Genomic DNA, 13,346 nt, shown 5'->3' with positions numbered 1-13,346 from the left:
ACCAACTGTGATTTGTAATTCAAGGAGGAGTCTTTTGTATAAAGGACGTTGTGTAGCTTATGCAAATTACACAAAGAGATCACAGAAGAGGTTAGTGTGGTCTTAAATGTTTAAAAAAATGATAGTTAAAAACATGATATATTGTAAATCCAAAGTTTAATAACACAATCACTTTCACATATATTCACATATATTTCTTCATTTAATTCTGTCAATATTCTGAGATAGGTTTCAAATTAGGAAACAGGCATAGTGAAGTTGAATCATTCATTAAAAGCCTCTTTCCTGCACAAATCCCAGCCCTTAACATCTTTTGCTTTCCCAGCTTGCCTTAGGTGATCAATCACACCACTGCAGTTTCATTCATTCTGATTTGTGAACAGACAAGAAATCAGGGAAAAATTAATTTTGTTTGCAATTGTTGGCCATCCTGTGGCACAACAGAACAAACTTTGGTGTATTGTTTGGATCGTGATGCATTTTTTTTTTTTTTTTCAACGTTTATTTATTTTGGGGACAGAGAGAGACAGAGCATGAATGGGGGAGGGGCAGAGAGAGAGGGAGACACAGAATCGGAAACAGGCTCCAGGCTCTGAGCCATCAGCCCAGAGCCCGACGCGGGGCTCGAACTCACGGACCGCGAGATCGTGACCTGGCTGAAGTCGGACACTTAACCGACTGCGCCACCCAGGCGCCCCAGATGCATTTGACAATGAGAGGAGGGTGGGGAATAGGTCCTATTCAGTGCTTCTCAAACTTCCATGCACAAATGGAGCATCAGGGAGCTTGTTGATGTGCTGGTTTCACATCCATATGTTTGGAGTGGGACCTGAGATTCTGCATTTCTACCAGCTCTCATGTGATGCTCATGCTGCTAGTTTGTGAATCATATTTTGTGCAAGGGAGTAGTTCTATCTGCAGAGACATGATCATGTGCTATCTGTTTGCCTCCTATGGGATTACTGAGTTCATTTTTAGATTAAACACCAGGAACAGAAAAGCAAGAACTGTGTATTCTGGGACAGAGGAATAAATATAGTTGTACCAACAACTCTTTAGAGATTGTTAATGTAATAACAATGTTCCATAACAACGATAATAACAACAGTACCAACAACAATAGTGACAGCAGCTAACATTATACTTCACTTGCACATAAATTATTTAACTTATTTTTTTATAGCAAACTATGAGATATAGTCCCCATTTTATGGTGCACACATTGAGGCTCAGAGAACCTGCCAAAGATCTTAAGTCAAGAAAATTATAGAAATAATAATTATTCAATTCTGGGTCTTCTTTTCCAAATAGCATGTTTTTTCAGCTCATCATGATGCTTTACTATTAGTTATTACAAAGCATTTCAAATAGTTTAGCAATAACTCATGGTTAGTTTGTATTTAAGTTACATTCTTTTTTTTTTTTTTTTTTTCAACGTTTATTTATTTTTGGGACAGAGAGAGACAGAGCATGAACCGGGGAGGGGCAGAGAGAGAGGGAGACACAGAATCGGAAACAGGCTCCAGGCTCTGAGCCATCAGCCCAGAGCCCGACGCGGGGCTCGAACTCACGAACCGCGAGATCGTGACCTGGCTGAAGTCGGACGCTTAACCGACTGCGCCACCCAGGCGCCCCAAGTTACATTCTTAATTTGATATTTTTTTGTCATGCCTTTGTGTTTTGGTTGTTTGTTTTATTCTTTGTATTTATTCTTTGCATCATCAGTTTGTTGTGATGCCTTTGCCGCAATTATTTGGCATTGAATGCTGATTAGAGTCCACAGGCTGTTTTATGGGATTGTTTACTATTTGCCATCAATGTGTTAAGCAGGAGTTGACACAGATTGTTTTGAAATAAGCATTGCTTGTTGGTGTAATAGGGTGGATGTTTCACACAATGAGTTGAGTCCTTTCCTGGTTTGTTTTAGCTCCCCCTTCTTGCAAGTCGGACCAATTCCTGTGTCAGGGTGAAGGTCTATGCATCCCTAACTTCTGGGAGTGTGACAATGATGAGGACTGTGAGGATGGCTCCGATGAACATCAGCATTGCCGTAAGTGATTGCAGAGGAATTTTGTTTTGGCCCCCTGGACACCTACAATTTAAAAATAATAATGGGATGATTCTTTATAAATGCTGAATTGGAACTCAAATCACAGGGGGCACCTATGCGGGCAATCTCACCCAGGGTGAGAAGATATTGAAAGTGTGAACGTGCTGAAGAATTATAAATATACCCCAGTGATTTGGAAATAGGATAGGTTCTCAGTATTAAGAATATGTCACACTCAGTAAAGAAACAGAACATTTATTGGTATCTGTGGGGGGCGGGCAGTCTTCATTTCTGTGGTTGGCGGTTGGATGGGTCCTTTGGGTCCTGCAGTGCACACTGCATAATAACCTTCCACCCCTTCTGCCTCGGTGTTAAACTGCCTTCTTTTTGATTAAGTGGCAGTGTAGCGAGGTCTGTTGGAAGCATTGTTGCTTGTTGCTTCAGTGACTGCTGGTATAGCCTGCGTCGGATGAACTGCAGGAAGGAGGGAAATGGTAGCCCTGAGGAAGACCTTGGCAGCTGCTGCATTCCTGGACACTGAGGGAGTTCAGGACAGTAAACTGGAAGAAACGCTCCCATTCTAATTTCGTTGGGATCAAACTCTAGAAGAGTTTGAAGTGGGCTTGAAAATAATTTTGAGCGAGAGAGTAATCTTGGGTGAATATTAGATGGCAGCATATGAGAAATATGCCATGTGTAGCATTCCTTTGCTTTCTCTATTAAGGATATTTGTATAATTTCAAATTATTCCTGTATCAATGAGGACGTTTTTGGCTGCAAAGAATGAAACACACGTCTCAGAAAAGTTAAGCAAAGGGGGGAATTTATTATCTCACACTATAAGAAGACTAAGTGTATTGTTGTTCCAGGGTTGATGAATTCCCAACTCAGTAAATTATCAGCCAATTTTCTCCCACTTTTCTGCTCTCCCATCTTTAGCCTGTTGGCTTTTTGTGATTGTATGAAAGCTGTAGAAGTCCTGGAATTCACATCCTTATAATTTCAGCTTCTAGAAGGGAGAACATAATATCCATTCCGTGTGTGTGTGTGTATGTGTGTGTGTGTGTGTGTTTATAAGACAACCCCACCCAAAGCCCCCAAAGTGAAAAACCAAAGATCTTTTAGAAGTCCAGGTTAGACTGAGATGGAAATTGGAGAGCAGATATCTGACTGTAAGGAACTGCTTCAGGCTCTTGACCCCAATTGTCCTGTGGAAGAGTCTAGCTCTGATCACTGTGTGGCATTCACCTTTAAGCCTCCCCCACATTCTGTTTCATTAAATACACATCCCACAAATCATGGGCATCTATCATCACTTTGTTTTTGATTTTAAGATGTCAGCCAAGATCCTGTTGGCATTTTTACAGTCATTGTCCACAAAGATCAAAGAAGAAACAGATGTTTTTGATGGCTACTTCATGTGAGAACTTGTTTAGTCATTATATGACTAGTAATGGAGATTCCATGGCCTTTCATTGGTCCTGGATTCATTTATAAGAGCTTGGAATTTAGCCCAGTACTTTTGAGTCCAGCATTGACTGTGAACTCTTTTCAGTCGGGCTAAGGGTCTTTTGAGGAAGAGAATAGGAATTCTCAAAATACCCTTGAGTTTGACTTCAGTTTACTCCTAAAATGAAGACTGTATAATTAAACAGCCTGTTAGGGCTTGTAAGTGTTGGTCATGGGGACTTCCAGCAACAAAGAGATGGTGATATTTGGGACAAAGTGATGAAGAAGAAACCAGCAAACTGTGTAGGGCTGTGGAGGGTGGTGGTGGTGACAAGTGACGATCTTGAGGAAGGCATGGACAGGAGCTAATCAAGGCCAAATGGGAGCATGGGATGTCCAGATGAGGTCCAGTTATGTTTCAGGATGTGAACATGTTTCAGGAACAGCAAAAGGGGAAGAACAGATCTGAAAAAGGGAGATGGGGGATGATAGTTCAGAAGTAGTGAAGGGAAGAATTAAAAGTGCCAGGCATAGTAGGGCACAGGAAGAAATCCTTGTTTGTAGGAAATCTGTCTGGGCCAATACTATTTTCTGGCCAATCCCTCAAAGGTCCTAGGGGAAAGAAGCGATGACTGCAGATAGTGAGTGCTCAGTGAGAACAGGATGGGGCTAGATTGTGAATCTCTGGAGAGCAGTGAATATGCTTTATGCAGCTCGCATCCCTACTAGCAGATAGTAGGTTCTTGATAAGTGGGTACTGAATGAATTAATGAGTGGTGAGTTATTTCTCTTTTGACTAGATAGACCATTTTGGTTCCATTTTCTCTTGCTCCCCACACAAAGTAGGAAGAAAGCTGAGCTGTAGATTGTGATACAATGTAATGGATGACCCCTTGCCAATAATAATATTTACAGAGGGTATGCAAGCTCCTAAGGACAACCACTTGGGAAAAGAGACTGGAGAAAATGTTATAGCAGCAATTTATTTATTTAATTTTCAAAAATGTTTATTTTTTGAGAGAGAGTATGAGTGGGGGGGAGGGGCAGAGAGAGAGAGAGAGAGAGAGAGAGAGGGAGAGAGAGAGAATCCCAAGCAGGATCTTAGCTGTTAGTGCAGAGCCCCATGTGGGTCTCAATCCCACGCACCAAACTGTGAGATCATGACCTGAGCTGAAATCAAGACAGTTAACTAACTGAGCCACCCAGGTGTTCCCATAGCAGTAATTTATAAGCAATGGTACATGCTATTTTAAATGAGTGTGGATTTCACAGTATAATTCTTGCATTTTTAATGTCATAAAATTCTTTATTGGGCATCCTTAGCTGCAGACAGGATATGCCACCACTATATTCACTAAGGTCACCAGGGAACTCCTCAATGTCGGATGGACTTCCCTATTGCACAACTTTGGCAGTCACGCCCTCCTTCTGGACACTACTATCTTGGCTGCCATGACTCCTCATTGTCCTGGTTCTTTTCTGAACTGCTTTGATCATTCTATTTTGTACTCCTTTTCTACCCAGCCCGTAAGTATGGCTGTTGCTTAGAGCCCTGCACTTAATGCTTTTCCAGGATAATTTCAACCAACCTTATGATTTCGATGAATCTGGATGGCCTGGTGACACCCAAATTTATGCTTATGACCCAGATTTCTTGCCTGCACATCAGTCTTGCATGTTCAACTGCCTGTTGGAGATCCGCAGGATGCCTCAAATTCAAGGTGTCCCAAGTGGGATTAATAATCTTCTCCCATGAACTGTTTTTTGTTTTTTGTTGATCTACGTGAATTACCTTTAAAAAAATTTTTTTTAATGTCTGTTTGTTTTTGAGAGAGAGAGAGCATGAGCAGGGGAGGGGCAGAGAGAGAGGGAGACACAGAACCTGAAGCAGCCTCTAGGCTCTGAGCTGTCAGAACAGAACCCGACATGGGGCTTGAACCCATGAGCTGTGAGATCATGACCTGAGCTGAAGTTGTGTGCCACTGACTGAGCCATCCAGGCACTGCTATCTTCTTTTTTTTTAATTTAATTTATTTTTTTAATTTACATCCAAGTTAGTATATAGTGCAACAATGATTTCAGGAGTAGATTCCTTAATGCCCCTTACCCATTTAGCCCATCCCCCCTCCCACAAGCACTTCAGTAAGCCTCTGTTCTCCATATTTGAGTCTCTTATGTTTTGTCCCTCTCCCTGTTTTTATGTTATTTTTGCTTCCCTTCCTTTGTGTTCTTCTGTTCTGTGTCTTAAAGTCCTCACATGAGTGAAGTCATGATATTTGTCTTTCTCTGACTGACTAATTTTGCTTAGCATAATACCCCCTAGTTCCATCCACATAGTTGCAAATGGCAAGGTTTCATTCTTTTTTATTGCTGAGTAATACTCCATTGTATATATATATACCACATCTTCTTTATCCATTCATCCATCGATGGACATTTGGGCTCTTTCCATACTTTGGCTATTGTTGATAGTGCTGCTATAAACATTGGGGTGCATGTGTCCTTTCGAAACAGCATTACATGTATCCCTTGGATAAATACCTAGTAGGGCAATTGCTGGGTCATAGGGTAGTTCTATTTTTAAATTTTGAGGAACTTCCATACTGTTTTCCAGAGTGGCTGCACCAGTTTGCATTCCCACCAGCAGTGCAAAACAGATCCTTTTTCTCCACATCCTCACCAACATCTGTTGTTTGCTGAATTGTTAATGTTAGCCATTCTGACAGGTGTGAGGTGGTAGCTCATTGAGGAACCCCTATCTTTTTATAGAAATAAAATTAACTCACTATAAGGTACTAGCAGAAAATACAACATCAGTCTTAACTACTAGAAATAGGCAGAGTGAGTCGCGGGGCTTGAACTCACGGACCACGAGATCGTGACCTGAGCCGAAGTCGGCCGCTTAACCGACTGAGCCACCCAGGCGCCCCTGAAACATATTTCATAATGAAAGCGTTAGAGGAAAAATAAAGATGGCTGTTAGTGACATTAAAAATGTAATCAATTAGCATGGAAAGGATAGCACAATCCCTTAGGCACCCAAGCTGGAAATTTGGAATTATTCTTGATTCTTCTGCCCACGCTTAGTCAGCCAGCTCTGGCCTAATACCTCTGAAGTTCATCTCTTTCCCATTTATAGCATCATTTCCAGCATCTATCTGGGTGACTGCAGCAGCCTCTGGATTGGCCTCCCTGCCTCTAGTCCTATGCCTCCTCAGGTTCTCCCTGACACTGATACTACAAAGATTTAACTAAAACCCTTGGGTATCTCTCTATCCACCCCAAGAAGAAAGCTCCAGCTCCTTAACATGGTTTCATGGTTTACAGTGGCTTCTAAGACACTGCCAGCACTTATTTTTCCATGTCTATCACTTGCTATTCATGCCCGGAAATTTCCATGTGGGGTCACAGCAGTGCTTCTAGTTCCCTTGGGCATATGGTGCTGTGTCCCTCTTTCACAACTGTGCATGCTGCCTGAATGCTTGTTGCTAGACAGTCCTTTCCTTATGACCTAGCTAACCTCACTGCTTCTCCTTTAAGGCCCAGGTGAGGTGTTACCTCCTAAAGGAAGCTGTCCCTGTTCACACTCTCATCTCAGAGTGAATTAGGCACACCTCCCTGATCCTTCTATAATTCCTTGTATGCCTATAATTCACTTTCATCATTGCTTTTAATTTTTTTAAAAAAGTGTTTATTTATTTTGAGAGAGAGAGCTAGAGCAAGCACACGAGTGGGGGAGAGGCATAGAGAGAGGGAGAGAGAGAGAATCTCAAACAGGCTCTGAGTTGTCAACACAGATCCTGACGCAGGGCTTGAGCTCACAAAGTGTGAGATCATGACCTGAGCTGAAACCAAGAGCTGGACGCTTAACCAACACAGCTATCCCGGCACCCCTCTAATAAATTCTTAAAGTGTCCCCTAGAAAGCCATGAGCTCCTTGAGAGTAGGGAGTGTCCCTCATTCATCATTATATTCCCATTATTGGTGTACTTTGTGGTATATAATAGGCCCCCAGTAGAGGTTTATGTAATGAATAAGTAAATTCTAGCATCAGACTGGTTCATGGAACCGTATGATTTTAATTTGTCATTTTTCTGTGTTTGAACGAGCATTTATTTATTTATTTAAATATGAAATTTATTACCAAATTGGTTTCCATACAACACTCAGTGCTCATCCCAACAGATGCCCTCCTCGATGCCCATCACCCACTTTCCCATCCCTCCCACCCCCCATCAACCCTCAGTTTGTTCTCAGTTTTTAAGAGTCTCGTATGGTTTGGCTCTCTCCCTCTCTAACTTTTTTTTTTCTTCCCCTCCCCCATGGTCTTCTGTCAAGTTTCTCAAGATCCACATAAGAGTGGAAACATGGTATCTGTCTTTCTCTGTATGACTTATTTCACTTAGCATAACACTCTCCAGTTCCATCCACGTTGCTACAAAAGGCCATATTTCATTCTTTTTCATTGCCACGTAGTATTCCATTGTGTATATAAACCACAATTTCTTTATCCATTTATCAATTGATGGACATTTAGGCTCTTTCCATAATTTGGCTATTGTTGAGAGTGCTGCTATAAACATTGGGGTACAAGTACTCCTATGCATCAGCACTCCCGTATCCCTTGGGTAAATTCCTAGCAGTGCTGTTGCTGGGTCGTAGGGTAGTTCTATTTTTAATTTTTTGAGGAACCTCCACACTTTTCCAGAGTGGCTGCACCGGTTTGCATTCCCACCAACAATGCAAGAGGGTTCCCGTTTCTCCACATCCTCGCCAGCATCTATAGTCTCCTGATTTGTTCATTTTGGCCACTCTGACTGGTGTGAGGTGATATCTGAGTGTGGTTTTGATTTGTATTTCCCTGATGAGGAGTGACGTTGAGCATCTTTTCATGTGCCTGTTGGCCATCTGGATGTCTTCTTTAGAGAAGTGTCTATTCATGTCTTCTGCCCATTTCTTTACTGGATTATTTGTTTTTTGGGTGTGGAGTTTGGTGAGTTCTTTATAGATTTTGGATACTAGCCCTTTGTTTGATATGTCATTTGCAAATATCTTTTTCCCATTCCACCATGGTTGTCTTTTAGTTTTGTTGATTGTTTCCTTTGCAGTGCAGAGCTTTTGAATGAGCTTTTAATTACCCCCTCATAAACCCCTTTGAAAGGTTAAGCACAAAATATACAATTGCTTTGGGTGTCAGTTTAAGAAGAAAGCCAAGATACTTAAAATAATATTGGCACTTGATTTAGTTTTTCTACATATTTTGTTAGTACTGCTACTCATGACTTGCCGTTTTGTGAATAAAAAAAGTTCTTTAGGGGTGCTTAAGTGTCTCAGTCAGTTGAGCCTCCAACTCTTGATTTCGTCTCAGGTCATGATCTCATGGTTTGGGAGTTTGAGCCCTGCACCGACAGTGTGGAGCCTGCTTGGGATGCTCCCTCTACCTCTCTTTCTGCCTCTCCTTCTCTCTCTCTCTCTCTCAAAATAAATAAATAAACTTAAAAAATAAATTAAAAAAAAGTTCTTTAATTTTATGTGGAAATTGTCAATACATACTTAAGTAAATTATATGGGAATTTAATGAGGAAATATTAATCTTTTTAGACTTATTCAGATGAAATTGTGTCTGCTTTGGCTGAATTCAGACGTTTAAGTGACTTCTAGAAAAGTTGATCTATTCTAACTTTATTAATACAAGGTACCAGGAGAAAATATGAAATCATACTGTTGAAATGTCAGAAATAGGCTGCCTGGAAAAATCTTGTTTGCTATTCAAGAATTACATAACACATACATAATGAAAGAATTTTCTTAGAAAGAACAGGATGACAAGATATAGTCAATTAAACACGGAATGTCTTATCATATAATAACCTGTATATGTTTGAATCTCAAGTGTCAGCTCTAAAACTGTGATTGATTATCCACTTGTCTTTTTGAAAGGTTTTTTTTAGAAAGTTTAAATGATGGCACACCCCTTAACAGATACGTAATTTCATCAGAAAAGCAAATTTTGCCAAACCTAAGCATCTTTACCATATGGAAGTATAGGAAACTATAAAAATGCAGGGGAAACCTTTTTTCTTCAATTTGAGGACTATAATTTTTTTCAGTGGGTCACATTTCCCCCAAATGCTTCTCTTTTTATGTGGACAGTTGAAAAATCCCATGATAATTCCTGCCTCAGGCTTCCCAAATAGCATTCACATGGTGCTTGCAGCATCAACTCCTTTGATTTTTATCTGTTTTATCCAGAGGCAAATTTGATAAGCTACTGATGTCCTGATTTTACCTACCCTAATCAACATAGGCTAAAAACAAGCTAGTTTAAATTGTTTATATATACAATTGACACATGTTTGATGTAGAAAGCTGATATAATGGGGAAAAACTCACCCGTAGAAAAAAAATCACCTACAATTTTATTACTCAGAAATAACCACTGTTATAACCCTTTGGCATATTTCCTTCTTGTTTAAACAAGTATTACGATGACAGGTACCTCAACCGATACTCGGCTACTACTTATATCTGCAAAATTTTTGTTTTACCATTTTGGTTGTCAATGTATATTGTATTCTCAACACATGTTGATCCTATAATTGTCTACACTCACATGCTTGAGTGTTGATGTGATTCTGTGATCATTTAGATATAGTATCGTGATACTAATACCTTTGCTTTTGTATTGTAGACAGCTCACACTGTCTACATTGGGGTAGGTGGGTACCCTGCTTTCTAAGCCTATAAACTTTATGTTCGGTATACTCTCTTGCCTTTGCTTTTAAATTTTCCTCACTCATCTTTGGTAAATGGCAACGGATTGGTCTGTATTTGGCAGTAATTATAAAGTAGTATCTTTTCCCCTCCACAGCTGGGAGAACATGCTCAAGCCATCAGATTACATGCTCCAATGGTGAATGTATCCCAAAAGAATACAGGTGCGACCATGTCAGAGACTGCTCAGATGGAACCGATGAGAAAGATTGCCGTGAGTCCCTTTCAGTCTTTGCACTGTGTTTGCTTTCACCTTTGTCCCTTTGGCATTTTAATCAATTTGTTAGATTTGTTGATGGACAGAAATGTCTACAATATGCCTCTTGTTATTGAAATTTCTTGGAAGATTCTTTTGTGGATTAGAGGTGATATTCTGATAGGAGACTATTTTTAGCAAGACATTCTAAGTGTGTCCTGCCTTAGCATGTCAAGTTTCTGTATTTTTGGAAGAGACTTTTAACATTAACATAGAATCCTGAAAAGTTATTGAATACATTGAATACAAAATCCAGTTTGGTCAATGTTGGGTTTTATTGAATTATGATGTTAAACCAAATGTCTCATTAGTTTTCTGCTCTTATGGACTCAGTATTTTCCGGGTTACCTTTGGAAAAGTGTTACATTCTGAAAATGGCTTTCTCCAATGATGACATATTAGTTTGTAACTGATCACAAGATAAGGCATAGAAATCACACTATTCTATGTGTAATGTTTAGACATTACCATAACCAAAATAAGAGAGTGTATAATCATAGTGCATCATGTACTTCTTACAAATCAGTAATCTTTCTCTCTTGAGGTTTATGTGGAATTGTTAGAATATGAGAATATTGGAATTATTCTACTATGTAAGTTCTGTGGTCTAACTCTATCTTTAGTCTCAGACGTATTCAGTTTTGTTTAAAAGTTCTTATAAGTCTATTATTTATGCGTTTATCATCTATGGTATCATTTATGAATCAGAATGTCCTTGAGGTTTTAGACATTTTTTCCTGAATTTCTTTTGATAGGCTGCATCTTGTCAGTTTACTGTGAGCTAAGTACAGTTAGTTTCTTTCTTTTGCTCTTAAATTTATATTTCGGAGTTTAGGGAATTGTTTTAATATTTCAGTATTCCAATACTCAGTAGATAGATTTTGAGTGCCTTGATCGTAAACTTAGTTATGTCTCCAATGGAGATTTAAGTTTTAGTCTATTCTCATGGGACACCTCTATTGTTTGATCATTTTGATTTAATTTTAATTTTCTGGACTGTTCCTAAACTTCTTTCTTTGGTCCAATTGGTATATTTTATGCTTCATGAGGAGAGAACCATCTTCTGGTTCTTTTTTTTGGTACATTCCCCAATATGGTGCAGTGCCTTGGGAGGGAGCTAACATAAACTGGTTATGAGCAAATCATTCCTATTTCACCGTATTGTTCAAACTGTACTTTTCATGGAAGAAATATTGTGAAAGGGAAAGATCTGGCTCCAAATAGGTCCAGATTCATGTTGCATCCATACCATCATCACATGGTGCATTTTAATGTTTATTTATTATTATTTTTATTTTGAGAGAGAGAGAGAGCATGAATGGCAGAGGGGAAGAGAGAGAGAGAGGGAGAGAGATAGAATCCCAAGCAGTCACGCTGGCTTGACTTGAACTCTCAGACTGCGAGATCATGACCTGAGCCGAAATCAAGAGTTGGATGCTTTCTTTCCTTGGGTCTTATTTTTCTTTGAGAAAAATACTGTGATTTGTTTTTGTATCTCCATTTCCTAGCAGGATTGCTGGTATAGTTGTGTTGTGGTATGATTTCCAACTTAAATGTTCTCTCGGAAAGAGATTATGTTGTCTCTAATTTGGATCTCTTTTCATTTTGGAAATTTTACAGAATTACCGGCAATTTTAAAGATAGTGTATGTCTGGATGTCACAAAATAACAAGTCCATGAGTCAAGTACTCTCAGTACTTTGTAAAGCAAACAATAGGTCCTTCATTGTGGCAAGTGAAGAAAATGTTTTTGACTAAATAATAGTGATGAATCATATATTTTATACTATTTTGTAAACTATAAGTGTTATATAAATGTTGGTTGTTATTCTTAATTTGGTTCCTCAATGAGGACAATTGAGCAGGTGTTATTATTCTCTCACAAATAAAGAAACTAAAATTGCAAAGAGTAGACTGGCTTGTTCAAGGTTGAAAATATGTGGCAGAGCTAGGGCTAAATCCATCTTCTGGTTCCAAGTCTGGTGATTGCTCTTCATGAAAGACTTTATTTACAGAAGGAGAAAGTTCTACCTTGTGCAAATTTAAGAGAGAACCAGAGGCTGTGCCACCAGCCAACAGTCTGTGTCTTTATCCCTAATTTACAAGTGGATAAAAATGAGTGCTTTATTGGAAATGCAATGGAACTGAAGGAAATGCTACTCTAGGGAAAATAAAAGGCAACTGAAACAGACTGTTTGGATTTATTCCATGTGAACACCCTGCAGCCAAGTCTAAAGTCATCAGAAAAACTGCCTCACAACTTTGCCAATAGACCTTCCGGAAAAAAGCTGGCTGGGTACAAGTATGCAGGCTGCTGTTATAGAAAGGGGTTATGGAAAGGAAGTGAGTGAGCTTTATAAAATATCTGAGCAGGAATTTTTAATCAAGTTTTTGTTTATTTTTTTAAGTGCAAGTAATAGGTGCAACAAGGATTTCTTAAGAGAGCCAGATTTATATGATAGTTAATTGCTCCTGGAATCATACAAGTCATGAATCCTTCAGGGTTCATGGCTCTAAGATGAATCTGACACATGCAAAAGGGGTTTGCCTTATTTTCTATTTCTCTTTGCCTTATTTATTTATTACTACGTGTTATTTATGGAGAAGTATAAAAAAAAATCTAACAAATCAGGAAGTTAAGAAAAGAATCTTCATGCTTCTTTGTGCTTTGATCTCCTGGCCACAGCCAGATTTGTACAAGAAAGAGAATAATGGCCCGGATCAAAGTCTTTAGAAAGTGCTAATATAGGGAGACAAATTGGCCTCATTTTGTTTTCCCTTTGTTTGGAACCCTTGCAGGAAGTAGGGAAGAGAGCTG

General features: G+C 39.3%; 1 protein-coding gene across 3 annotated transcripts in view; it reads left to right on the top strand.

Moving 5' to 3' along the window:
- LRP2 (LDL receptor related protein 2) overlaps positions 1–13,346 on the top strand; it is a 200,626-nt gene that overhangs the window by 37,814 nt on the left and 149,466 nt on the right. For all 3 annotated transcript variants that reach the window (XM_045480109.1, XM_045480110.1, XM_045480108.1), the window contains exons 3-4: positions 1,928–2,050; positions 10,371–10,487. In XM_045480109.1, coding sequence (XP_045336065.1) covers positions 1,928–2,050; positions 10,371–10,487 — 240 coding nt within the window. The remainder of the gene's footprint in view (positions 1–1,927; positions 2,051–10,370; positions 10,488–13,346) is intronic.

This window comes from Leopardus geoffroyi, chromosome C1 (genome assembly GCF_018350155.1).
Source record: "Leopardus geoffroyi isolate Oge1 chromosome C1, O.geoffroyi_Oge1_pat1.0, whole genome shotgun sequence".
Lineage (NCBI taxonomy): Eukaryota > Metazoa > Chordata > Mammalia > Carnivora > Felidae > Leopardus > Leopardus geoffroyi.
Note: the sequence above shows the minus strand (reverse complement) of the source record. Positions and strands in the feature narration are given on the sequence as shown.